This window comes from Vespula vulgaris, chromosome 3 (genome assembly GCF_905475345.1).
Source record: "Vespula vulgaris chromosome 3, iyVesVulg1.1, whole genome shotgun sequence".
Lineage (NCBI taxonomy): Eukaryota > Metazoa > Arthropoda > Insecta > Hymenoptera > Vespidae > Vespula > Vespula vulgaris.
Window position 1 is genome coordinate 2,748,302 of NC_066588.1, and position 14,318 is coordinate 2,762,619.

At 33.4% G+C, this 14,318-nt stretch overlaps 1 protein-coding gene across 5 annotated transcripts; it reads left to right on the plus strand.

The window, feature by feature from the left end:
- Positions 1-102: 102 nt before the first annotated feature.
- Positions 103-11,574, plus strand: LOC127062545 (tumor necrosis factor alpha-induced protein 8-like protein). 5 transcript variants are annotated; one of them, XM_050990989.1, is made up of 5 exons: positions 106-473; positions 8,531-8,609; positions 8,960-9,068; positions 9,550-9,824; positions 10,387-11,574. In XM_050990989.1, the coding sequence occupies exons 3-5, from the start codon at positions 9,059-9,061 to the stop codon at positions 10,738-10,740; spliced, it is 639 nt and encodes a 212-aa protein (XP_050846946.1). In that variant the 5' UTR covers positions 106-473; positions 8,531-8,609; positions 8,960-9,058; the 3' UTR covers positions 10,741-11,574. The 5 variants fall into 5 exon arrangements, with proteins under 5 accessions (XP_050846945.1, XP_050846946.1, XP_050846944.1 ...); XM_050990990.1 differs by lacking the exon at positions 106-473 and adding an exon at positions 499-925; XM_050990988.1 differs by lacking the exon at positions 8,960-9,068 and having other exon boundaries at positions 103-473.
- The last annotated feature ends 2,744 nt before the right edge of the window (positions 11,575-14,318 follow it).

Sequence of the window (14,318 nt, forward strand, 5' to 3'; positions counted from 1 at the left end):
AAGATAGCCGAGAATATCCGAAGTAATAGAATATCATCGTTCCTATATCCCTACCAGATCACACGGCGACAGTTCCCCATGGTAACGAGGGTAGGTTCGCGAAGCACAACAGACGACGTTCGTTCGCGCGAGTGGTGCGATCTGCTCGTGTCCTAGGACGGTCGATCGGACACGCGTTTTCTCTACTCTACCTGTCGAAAGTTAGTGGCCTCGTCGTTCTTCGCGCCACGTTCGCGATTCTTAATCGTGGGATATTTGATACGATCTTCGAAATACAATAAAAAGGAAGTTGAATATAAAATAGGAAAGAGAGAGAGAGAAAGAGAGAGAGAAAGAAAGAAAGAAAGAGAGAGAGAGAGAAAGAGAGAGAAGTTATTAAGCAGCTTTTTTTCCAACGGGACGTTGCGTCTCGAGAAGAATCTTTAACCGTCGTCGGTGTTGGGTCGCGACTGCGACCCAAAACATCATCAGAGGTTAGTGCGCGCGATAGATTTAAATTGACTCGCCTTTAATTTTTCAATGAATTTTTGTCAACCTTTCTATTGAACTTAATTCATTGAAAATCGTCTTAAACGATCGAAATATCGGTAATGTTAGATACACATAAAGACTGTTGTTCGCTCAACGAACACTACGGGACTATTCAAATCGCAACGTTCACTTTTTTTATTATTTCGTCGATTCACCGTTGACTCATCCGTCGGTTATTATTGTGTCGAGAATTCATAGTCGCTGTTTCCCTTTTCATTGTTACAAAGATCCCACTTTCCCAGTAATTCTCTGAACTACAAAACATTATTCGATCAGTAAACTTGTTTAGAATCTTGATCGTGTACACACGAGTAACTACATACAACTCCGAAGCTACTACTTTTTATGAGAGGAGAACAACTTTGGTATTCATAACGGTTCATTACTCATGTTCGTAAGTAGAAAACTTTATCACGACTAAAATCAAAGTGGTAGTTGAGAATTCAAATGATTACTATTTTACAAATCCACATTTGTAAAGTACAACGTACTTTACTTAAAAGTCATAAATACAATAAGCTTCGTTGATTCCATTAATTAACCTAAAATTACACTCTTATGTTTTCTCTGTTCCGTTGAATATACCGATGAAGGACTACACATATATCTAATTAATAACAATTTACATTAAATTCTCATTGGCCTCAATCTCGTTAAAAATTATTATTGTAATGAAAATTAAAAGAGGGAAAAAGAAAAATAAAAAGAAAAGAAAGAAACTTTCCACGAAGATTGATCGTAGATCTAGATCATCTGAAATAAGAATAAAAAGAAAGAAAAGGAAAAAAAAATAAAATAAAGAAAAAGAAAAATGTAGAGAGAAAAAGATATCGCGGAGAGATATGAATCGCGTGCAGATAAAAAAAAAAGAGACTTGTTTGTCGAAACAGTATTCGTGCATTTTTTCTGTAATGAAAAGAAAAAAGAAAGAAAAAAAAATGAAAAAAGAAAAGAAAAACAAGGAAAAAAAAATAGGAACAAGCAGCTTCAGATAGATCGATTGCACGTGGCAAATAACGTGCAATTCTCGTCATCGTAAGGTTCTAACGTTTTGCGAGAGTAGGAAATACCGTCTGTGACATAGAAAAATAGCTTTACGCGGAGGCCGGAATGTCCGCTTAATTATCTATTTAGTCAGTGACACATACGACACGCACGTATGGGAGCAATTTAACGGGCCGAGTATGCATGTACGTACACCGACAAATAGTTTCAATTGCATCGCTATGTCGAACTAAAACGAATTACAAATCAGAATCTTTCGTGACATTTTCGTCGAATAATATGAAATTTTTTTATACGATCCATTCGAGTATACAATTGTTTAAATTTTTTAAATAATTTATATTCCCGCCAAAAACTATATATATGTATATATATATGCATACATACGTACATACATATACATATATATGTGTCGTACGATAATCGTGATACATTTGCTCTTATGAATCAACGATTGAAGAGGAAAAGACTTAGTCTTTCTAATTTTATTAGAACGATCAATGAGGATAATCTTTATTCGATGAGAGAGTAAGAGAGAAAGAGAGTAGAACTCGTTAATGTAAAATATCGTGGTTTAAATAAAACGAGTGCAATGAATGAGCCTGTTGTGTGACGTGTGCGCTCTCGCGCTCTACGCATGTAATTACGATGGTAAAATAAAAAAAGGAAGAAAGAAAGGAAAAGAAAAAAAAAGAAGGAAGGAAGGAAAGAATGAAAGAAAGAAAGAGATAGATAGATAGAGGAGCAAAAAAGAAAGAAAAAGAAAATAAAAAGAGCGTTCCAGTTTTTTCATCCGTTCTTACTCTCGCTCCGCGTTTCTGTTGCATACGTGCGCATGCGCGTTGTAAAGTGACTACGGCTTCGTAACAACATTGACCGCGCAAGCGTTCTCTATCTCTTTTTTTTTCTTTCTCCCTCTTTCTCTCTCTTTCTGTTACACACATACTCGCTCTTCTCTTCCTTTTCTATCTCTTTTTCTTTTTCTCTGTTTTTCTCATTCTCCTACAAAATTTCCTTCGTTTTGCATTTTGCACGTTGTTACCGAGCGCATATCCTCAGTCTATTTATAAGAATTCTTGATAAATTAATTGATCGTTAATTTGAAATGATAGATGTTATATAAGGAAGAACGAATTTATTTCAATCGGGATCTTTTGGTTATTTCGATGAATAAATCTAATGATTTCAAACGCACGCGAAAAAAAAAGAAAAAATATATATATATATATATACACGAAGGATATTTAACATTTATCATGCGTTTAATTTATCCGATTAATATCGATATGATTTACGTACATATGTACATATATTAGTACACATTAGTATTACATATATTAATTCGTTCGATATTAACTTTCAAGCAATTTTAAAAATGTATACACCAATGGTTATACATATAACATATATGAGTGTACGTAAACATATATATACGATAAATATATCGGCTGAAGATTCGCCCTAATTACCGTGGTACTTTTTATTTTTTTTTTCCCTCCCTTATAGGTGTGAGCGCGCGCGCTGCGTGCGCGTGCGCGTCAAATTTAATTCACGAATGCTTTTCAGAGATGAAACACGGTGATGTTTTCGTATTCGTATACGTGTACATGCATACATATATGCATATATACATGTATGTATAAACGTATATGAAAGGTACGAAAATACATCCCCTCTCCCTCTCTTTTTCTTTCCTGCTCTCTTTCACACTTTCTCTTTCTCTCTCTCTTTCTCTCTCTCTCTCGTTCTATCTATCTCTTTTTATCTCTTTCTCTAGGGGTTTCGAAGTTACAACATCGGTATGCGCGTTGTGCTCGTGAAAGCGAGATCTACGAACACGTGTCTCTCTCTTTCTCTCTCGGTCTTTTTCGAGAACGAGGTATAAACCCTCATGCTCTTAAAACTGCCACCGTATACGCGGAATATACCTTTATCCAAGGGGACGAACGACGTCTCAAAAGTCGTATTTAAGGGAGCATCGAGTGACCCTTTTGTGGACGTTAATAATCTCGCGTACACCACGTGTTTAGAGTTCCTTTTCTATTTGAGGTTTCGAAAAAAATATATGTGCGTGTATGTTTTTATTCGATATATATATATAGTACTATAATATAGTATTATATAATACTATATTATAAATTATTAATACAATATAATACATTTATCTATATATACTATTATAGTATAATATAACATAGTACATATATATATATATATACTATCTATTTATCTATACATATATATATATATATATAATAAATATATTACCTATATATATACGTAGTTACATAAACGATCATAAAGTATACAGACAAAGTTTTGGCGGGTTTTCGATAAGGCAGGTGGTAGGCATCAGCGAGAAAGATGCTCGTTTTAACGAGGAGGGGTTTCTGCCAGTTGCACAGCTGTCGATGAGTAACAGCTGCATCTTGGGGAGAGTGAAAAAGAAAAAGTACCAAGGGCGGCCAAGAAAAAGCGAACTTGGGGAGGGTTGCTTGGTTGCTTGCTTACTCGCTCCGAACTTATCCAATGAAATCCTCAAGATGTTTCAAGTTGCTCCCTGCAATTGATCGTATGTGTATATGTATATATATATGTGTGTACATATCTACATATATATGTTCATACGTATGTACGTACGGTACGTAAGACGTTGACTCGAAGTAAAACTCCAAATGCAATTACATCCTCTCGTAAAGCTTGTCTTATTTCATCACATAAATCGTAGTTTACTGTAGTTATACGTTGTCTTCTCGAAATGAATTGCTCTTCATCTTATTATCTTCACTCGAGATGGCAAAAAATCTTTTCTCCACTCGAATCCAGAAAATTTCTTTAACTTCGGGAGTCGTTAAGTTCGAGATAATGTTCAAGAAAGTCTAAAAGTCTCTCTTCGTGTCGAATATTTCTTCGTAGCTCTCGTTTTTATAACAATGTAGTTACATACACGTATCCTGGTTTATTTTCTTTTCTTCTTTTCTTTTTTTTTTTGTTTTTATAGCTTTAGGGTAGAATTTTACGATAAAGCTACAAATGGGCTGGCGTATATAAGCCAACATTATAGAAGATAAATATCCTTCCTGTCCCTTCACTCTTTTCTTTCTTCTTCTTCTTTTTTTTTTCAAGATTCGATAGCTGCTCTTAAAAGCTTGAACACGAATAATCCTCTTTGACAGGTTCAATTTGTACACATGTTAAATATTATCGTATCATTTTTTCAAGATTCGATAACTCGTCGATAACTCTACCTTTGAGTAGCTTAAAAATTTGTGGCGGAAACAGTCCTTTATTATACGTAAAAGTGTTGTACACGTGTTAGAAATTATCGTATCATTTTTCCAAGATTCGATAAATTCTATTTTGAGAAGTTTAGAAATTCGAACACGAAACAGTCTTCTATTATACGTAAAAATTTTGTACACGTGTTAGAAATTATTGTATCATTTTTTTCAAAGATTCGATAACTACTCCTCCTTTGAGAAACTTAGAAATTCAAGCACGAAACAGTCTTCTATTATATGTAAGAATGTCGTACACGTGTTAGAAATTATCGTCTCATTTTTTTCAAGATTCGGTAACTCCTTTGAGAAGCTTAGGAATTCGATGACGAAACAGCCCTCTATTATACGTAAAAATGTTGTACACGTGTTGGAAATTATCGTCTCGTTTTTTCAAGATTCTATAATTGCTCCTTCGAGAAGCTTAGAAAATGGAGGACAAACAGTTTTCTCTTAGACATTAAATTGTTTACAGGTGTTAGAAAATTGTCGTTGTTACGACATAAAAATATAATGAGGCGAATGATAAGGATAGTTTTAATTTTAGAAATGACGACTATCATATTCGTCGCCCGCACATCGTCCTTGTCTTCGATTCACGAGTCTCTTCACGTTTCTGGAATACGTGCACGCTCGCTTTAAATCAAATAATTCGCTCATCGACCTTGCGATGGACTTTCTCCACGTTGCAACGTACCTACACGTCTCAATAATTTGATAAACGACGTGCACGTAAAACATTCCAACTAGTATGCGGCAAAGCAATCTCAATGTGTTTCCTGTATTCTATATATATACAACAATACATATATATATATATACATATATATATACATATATATATACATATATATATACATATATATATATATATATAAATACATATTACATACACACAGTAGTGAGAGCTTCTAATCGTATTATCGGTTTCCTACTATACAGTATTATTATTACAAAGTTGTTTCGTTGGAGAAATATGTTTGTGCTATATATGTAGATATGCACACACATGCACACATATTACGTGTTAGAATAATGTAGAATGTTAAATGACATGACGCGTTTTAACATCTGACTCATTGTCATAACTCATAAACGATACGAAACAAGTACATTAGCGTCTGGCCATCCTTATCGAAAAAATGTTTAACGTTTTATTAACGCATACGATAACGAACCAAATGACTTTTACCTCAAAACAAAAATGATATACGATAATTTCTATTGTATTTCTATTAAAAGAAAAAAAAAAAGAACAAAAGGAAAAAAATATCAATATAATATTAGCCTAAATTCATTCAATAGATAAGGGAAATAGACCAATCGATGATTACGAAAGATATTAGAAAAATACAGGGAAAGAAAACAAAAGAAAAATATAAAAATAATCTCCTGTTGAATGATAGACCAGTTCTAATCTCGGATTAGAGTGCTCGCTCGTGGATTATATGAAAAGGGATAAAAAGAGGGAGAAAAAAAAACGAAATGAGAAAAATTCCTATAAGTTTCACGAGTTTCAGTAAAAAATAATCTTCTTTCTTTCGTTAGAGACAAATGTCAGAGAAAAAGAAAGACATAGACAGATATATATATATAGAGAGAGAGAGAGAAAGAGAGAGGGAAGAAAAAAGGACAGATAACGTACGATCGCTGTCATCTTGATAGAGTGAATGAGAACGTTTTTGAATGGGAGACTGGGTGCAAGTGGTTGGATAAAACGGGAGCGGTAGTAAGATAGTAAGTGATGGTGGTACGAGTTCTTTGCGACCATCTGCGTCGTCTTTGCTGATTCGTGAAAGAAGAGAAGTAACAAAGAAGGGGTGAGAGAGAAAGAGAGAGAGAGAGAGATGGAAGGGAAGGGGAGGGAAAGAAATGAAATGGAAAAAGAGAGAGAAAGAAAGAGGGAGAGAGAAGAAAAGTTTGCCGATCGATCATAGGCCACCATCCGTGTTCCTGATCGACTAGTCCTTGTTATCGCTGCGAGCCTATCTCGTGCGCATAAAATTCGAAATGTGAAGAATAGAAAGAGAGAGAGAGACATAGAGAGATAGATATAGAGATAGAGATAGAGATAGAATCGGTGTTCACATTCCGTGAAAGCCGACTCATTAATTTACAGAAGGAAAGCATTGATCGTGGAAGATTCCGTAACGTGACGGTTCTCTGTTCTTTTACTTTTATTTATCCGTCTCTCTCTCTCTCTCCTCTTTTTATTTTTTATTCGTTCCTTTTCTCTCTCTCTCTCTCTCTCTCTCTCTCTCTCTCTTTCTCTCGCTTTCGCTCTCGCTCCCTTTTTTCTCTCTTTTTCTCTCTTTCTTGTTCTGATTAGTGGACACCGTATAAAAGGAAAAAGAAAGAAAGTAACGAATTATAAGAGAATTGCAATTTTTTAACATATCGATTTCCTCGATTTGATTTTTTCAAGATCCACGGTTCACGATCCTTTATGATAACCTCTTCAAACGTCGAATGAGAGTCTCTGGTTCGCCTTGACGCTCCTTGCAAATCGATCCAACTGCCAAAGGCTCCTCTCCGTGTGCCTTATAGTCTTATACCTAGTCGCATTCACCTCACTCTCTCTATCTCTTTCTATCTATCTTTCTCCTTCCCCTCTTCTCCCTCTCTCTCTCTCTCTCTCTTTCTCTTTCACTCTCTAAGAGGAGGAGCGAATAGAGCGCGATAGGGACGCAGCTACTTGTCCACCCCTGGTTGTTATCTATGATACGAATTTTATCGAAGGGATGAGAAATGTGTCTCGGAGAACATCGTTGAGCACTTAAGAAATTGCGAAAGAAAGAAACGATGAATGCGAGAAAAGTATTTTAGAGAAAGAAGAAAAGAAATAAACATATGAACGAACAAACAAAGAAAAAAATTGAGAGAACTATCGGGAGCGATACTGATTATACTTATACGATTAATGGTTCTTTTTTCTTTCTTCTTTTTCTCTTTTTAGCGATCGTGTCACGTTTACGCAAACACATTACGAAAAGAGAGAGAGAGAGAGAGAGAGAAGAAAATTATAAAAAAAGAGAAAATAACATTTTGTCCCTTCCCAACATTTGTTACAGGATCTTTTCACTTTGGGATAAATCAATCTAATAATAGTTCTTCTTTACAATCCTTTTTCAAATCCTTGCGAGTATTCAAAACTTTTCGTCCTGCTTTAAATAAAATCGGAATATCGTAGAACTCGCGTTAGATCCTATTGCAAACTCCCAAGCGAGACTTTCGTATTGACTCTCTAACGAGATTTTTCTTTGAAATCTAACGCTGAAGTTTCCGATATGAAATTTGATCGAATACTATTATTGTTAGAATTTTTATTACGAAAAATCTATTGAAGAAGGAAATATAACTGAGAATTTTACAAGAATAATTCTAAATCGTTATTCGAGGCTTGGAGCCGATTAGTAAATTAGTCTGACCGCCGATTAAAAGCAGTAAACACGGAGAACACGTGTTTATGTATGTATGTATGTATACATGTGTATTCGTCTATCGTGTATGTTTCTTCTCTATAATACACAATATACGTACAAATACATACATGTATACACAGATACGTTCGTACGTTCGTTAGTTAGTTAGTTCGTTCGTTCGTTCGTTCGTTCGTTGCATTACATCGTTTTATAAAGTACCTCGTGGTTTCCGAGAGCATTGACTTTACTCGTTACATGCTTCATAATTGCTTAGAAAAGCTCTATGTCTTTTAGGTGGCGTGGGGCACGGCCGTAATGGAATTACAGAGCTGGTTACTCTACCATCTCGTAGCTGTAACCGACTGCAATCAAGGTATACAGCTACTTCCTCCATACATTAGATGGGATCTATTTAACGCGCATTCTCTATACTGCGTCTCGAACTTTAACGTAAATTCTATCTATCCTATTATTTTTTTTCTTTCTTTTTTCTTTTTTTTTTTTTTTATTTGCTCCACTTCCTAATTCCATTTAGAAATGTTCAATGTTTGCACTTCAAATATTTTTATCGATCGATTATTTTAATTGTTCGTACAATTGTCACAAATTTGAATAATTTCATTTTACTTCCTTGATCGAACATCTTATTTTTCCTCGAATACATATGGCTTATATTTTACATTTCACATCACATTAATTATTTTCTCATATATTATATTTTAGTTAAATTTATCTGAGTTCGACCAACGTTCACAGTCCACTGGCTTTTTTTTTATTTAATTTCCAATCCCGTTATCGTCAAGAGGAAACTGCGGTTTACCAATGTTTGATGGTAAGTTCATCTTATCGACTCCGGCATTCATTATAATTTGGTATCCTGCAAGAAATCGAGATGGATAGAACGATTTGTAATTGTACTAACAATTTTCAAATATAACTTCGAAGATAAACTTACAATAAAATTAATCCAATTTCTTTCGCGTGATAATAACTTTTTGTTTTAATAAACATATTATTTATTTACAATTTTATGATTGCATTTCCTATGACAATATATATGTAATACAAATTAGAAAGTACTTCATTTTTTTAATGAGTAGATCTCTTGATTGTTAAAATTGTGTCCACAACCGGAAGGGTGTGTACTTGACCGTTCATTGTCGTTCTTCCAACTCGATTTCTTTTGCAAGTTGGATTGTGAGACGTTAATGACATCTTCACGGAACTTAATGGCAAGTGTTTCCTACGTTTTTAAAACATATGTGTATACGCATCGCGAAATCTTCATTAAATATTACTTAAATATATCGCAGTGATGCAGTCGGCAGCTACAATCGGTGGTGGTGGAACTTATCCTGCCGGAGGCACCGGAAGTCGTGCTCGAGACTTGGGTCTTCGTGCTCAGAAGAAGCTATTGGGACGAGTGGTCTCTACTGGTGCTGGAAGGTCCCTTTTAATAGATGACGCGACCACTTCACTCTTGGACAATCTTTACAAGCTGATGGAAAGGGCGACGAAGAATAATCCATCTCTGGATAAAAAACAACCGGAAAAAGTTCTTAAGAATATTGTTAAATTATCCATCAAGGTATAACTTTTTCATTTCGTTGAAATTAACCCTCTATAACTCAATTTTGTATGAATGTGCGTGTGTTTTTCGTGTTTACAAAAAGGATATAATATATTGAGTATATAATGTTTGCAAATAAATGATATGATGAAACGTGTAGTATAACTGTACTATACTGAGTATAACTTATATTTAGTAAAGATTAACGTTCGAATATGAATTACAAATAATTTTGTAGAGAAAAAAAGAACGAAATAAATTAAAAAAAAAGAATACGGATATATTAATATATATGTAAATTCAAAGTTACATGCCGTTATAAAGGGTTAAATATTTGCCTTGGAATAAATGACAGCGATCAGTAAATTTAATGTTGATATGCGAACATACCATAAAAAGAGATGACTATTTCCTATTTATTATTTAATTCGTAGTTCTTCGTCAGATTGCAAAATGAGATAAAAAAGAAGAAAAACTCGTTTGCAACTCCTGTCAATTAATTCCAACGCAAATGATTAATGCAATATATCTAGTGTGGCTTCTCTTCTGTAGACTCGCCGTTCACTCTTTTAATACACAGGTTGGGCTGTTGCAACGTAATCAACAACTCGGTCCAACGGATGATGCAAAACTTGTTGAGATCAGGACAGCTCTGAGAGCAGTAGCGATGGCTGTGGTCTCCTTCTACGAACTCGAATTCAGTTTCGACAAAGCGTACTTAACTCGATCCCTCGAGCGTTGTCGATCAGCGATACAAGGTCTGATAAAGCCTCACTTGACGGACAAGTCTCAGGATCGATGTGATCAGGTCTTCGATTTTCTAAGAAATCCTGAATTTTTAGATTCAGTGTTTAGGCAAGATTCCGAACACAGACCAATTCTTGGCATGCTAGTCAGTGATATAAACAAAGCCTTAGATGCTGGACATCTTTGACTTTTTGTAGATTGCATTGTGCTCGATCGATATTAATGAAATATCAAGAGAAGACGACGATCGATTGGATCGGTTTTCGTTCGATCTTTGCATAGAACCGTCAAAGAGGGTTCATTAGAAATTTTCTTACGTGTTCGCTCTACCCATACACGTGCGTCGATCTTTTTAACGACATTTTCTTAGAATTTACGCACGAACATACGTACGCACGGTAGCCGATTTTCTTTAACGCAACAACTAAAGGAAAAACGATACACATTTTCCGTATACATATGTAAGATATATATATCTACATATAATATACGTGAATATCACTAGCTACACGATCGATGAACGTATCTATTGATTTATGCAATAATCGTTCAATACTCTGCTTAATTTAAGAATGTCGACATATATTGTGTAAACAAATTATATTTATTCGTGCGCCTAATTGCTAGGAATTATTAATAAATAATTAACACCTGCTGCAGAAGTTCGAATTTCGACGGTCTTGACGAATGTTCAAAAGAGATCCTTGGAATTTAATGGAGTCTCACACGTAATGCACATTTAAAAAAAAAACAAAACGAAAAAAAAAACAAAAAAATATATTCACGCGATAGACATTTTATAAATGATAATCATCACATATCTTAATTTAACAAAATACACATTACTTATGTGTACATTTCAAAAATAATATTATAATGTGTATATCTTATCGAAAAATTTCGATAGCAAGGATACGCATTTTATATACAATATACACCTCCTCTCTTTACACGTTATTTATGACGATTATCTATATAGCGAAATGTACCAATGGTCAATAAATTATTTATAAATGCGAAACCTTTTTCTTTTGTTATTATTGTGGTAACCTTTACTATAACCTTTAACGTAACAAAACAGATATTTAACGGTACAAAAATGAATTATTCAATAAAACGTTTTAAAGTTCAGATTATAAAACTAAATCAAAAAGAAATACAACGATAACGTATTATCTTTCACGTGTGTCACGCGATCTTTCTCGCAAAGAGATTTCGTTTATTTTCTTAATGCTGTTTCGTAAACTCTGGTCTTATAATAGTTTACACTAACAATGATTACAGGCGTAATTCTTGACCGAAATAGACGAAGAAGGTCTTATTTTTAAAAGACGAATATTTAAACGAGGACGTGGCTTTTATGAATGTTTACAATATTTTATTTTTTTCTATTGCGTGAACCGTTCTCGAAAGAAATACAATTTGTTGATGCGATTTTTTTTTCTTTTTTTAAAGAAAAAAAAAAAGCATATTCAAAAATTCGATAAAGTCATATCCTCGCATAATCCTTCGTTTTTAAAATGAAATCTTGTTCATCAAAATTGATCAAAAATTCCATCTGTACTTGCTGTGGCGTAAACTTTGTTTTAGATATTTTTCATCGAAGAAAGTTCCGTATGGTGGCGCCTCTTGAACTTTACGGCAAAAGATAAGAAACTGGTACCCCCACTACTGATTTTCATATAAATGCTTGAGTGGTATGTGTTTTGTTTCTATGAAGTAGAAACGATTGCCTGCTTGTTTGCTTTTGTTCTGCCTGCGTAAACTGATGGTCAGATTTTCTGTTCCATTCCAAAAGCAAGGAAATGCATTTCGCAACGCTCACACGAAGAAGCTATCGTAATTCATTTAAGTGAGCTCATTTTTAATGAGCTTTGGACGAATAATGATTATATACTAAAAATAAAGAGATACGTGTTCAGCCATTTATTCCCATTTATATTTTATACATTAGAAATGTCAATATCTTATAAGAAACGTTTAGCAGATGCCGAGTATCTAGATTCGTAATTCAGGAGTACAGTGCAGCATGCACATCGTATGAAACATCTCTGAATCTTTTCAAAATAAATTCCTGAGAGTAAATGTTAACAGATAACACGCCAATCGTTACGTATCTATATTAAGAAGCAGAAATAGATTACATAAACATATTAAAGGTTTAATAAAACGATTTTATCAAAATCAATTAAATTATTAAAAAATATTACTGACATAAGAAGCTACAATTTATTTTTCGAGTACGAACATAAATTGTTTTATAACAAACTATTAATATTTAAATCATATAAAGATTGATCTCTTTAGTAATTAATTTAATATTTAATATAATGTATGTAAGTTTTTCTAACTTATTATCCTATAACTAAGTTATTAATTAATATTATGGAAAAACCACAGGTGTGATATTTTTATACTATATTACACATTATACAATTTCAAAATTATTTAAACATTACGTAACTCGTAATATGCATTAAAAATAAAATAATATTAAAATATTTAATAACTCAATACATCTAATTTTGAATTCAAAGTCGTTGCTTACTTATAATGTCAATAAAAACGAACGCCTTAGTGACTTTGATAGTTATCAAGTCAGTTTTCTTTTACATTCTGATGGGTAAACATCGAAATTTTCTCTATGAATCTGAGACAGAATATTCATCGTCCAAGGATCAACATATATTCAAAGTAAATATCAATCATTTCTTCAATATTTTCAACAATTTCTTATTACAACAATGATACTGATAATTCTCCTTTTATTTTTCTGTTTCAGCCCTTCGTTACAATCATGAGCAAAGCAACAAAGGAATCGAGTGTTGTATCATTAAATAAAGAAAAAGAATCGTAAAGTAGAAGCATTGTTTGTTCGTTGCGTTTCGCTGAATTTAAAAAGCAAGTATATTTGAATCGACTGCGTGCAATATAGTCGTTAAAATCAGTGTTCGCAAAGTTTTTTTCTTTTTTAAGAGTCGCACAGGCTTTATTAATAAAAGACAGTAAAGTCCCGTGAATTAAATTCAGCGACCGTTCGTTAATAAATAACTACCGCGAATTAAAGTGAGTGCATCACTTGAAGAGGATCTCAACCAACTTCGATGTCGACCTACCTCTTTTTCAACCACCTACAAATCATCCACACTCAATTTCGACCTAAATCGCGGATGAGTGTTTTACAGCCATCGCAGAACTTCTGAAGTAGTAAGTAAATTTTTCTCTCATTCATATCGAAGATGAATCGATACGAGTAATTGTTTAAATTGGTTTATAAGTAGAAGAACTTTGATTATTATCGATTTAGTTTTCTTTTGCATTCCGACGAGTAAACATCGAAGATCACTCTTTCCGTACGGCCAAATTGTAATAATTTATAATTTTTCTAATTTTCTAATTATTTTTCTAATACACACACACACACATATATATATATATATATATAACATTACACGGTTTGTAACACGCGTTAAACACAAAATATTAAAATTTAATATTTCAATAGAATTAAATTTTGAAATCGATTGTTGCGATTGTTGCGTTCGTTTAATATCAACACAAACGAACTTTCCGCGAACTTTGATAATTATCGGTATAATTTTCTTTTGCATTCCAACGAATAAACATCGAAATTCACTCTTTCGATATAGATAAGTTTATAATAATTTATAATTTCATTTATTTTCATCTCTATTTATTGACGCGTATAATCTTATAATAATTTATAATAACTTTAAACAATTATTTTAGATTAATTAATCTAGT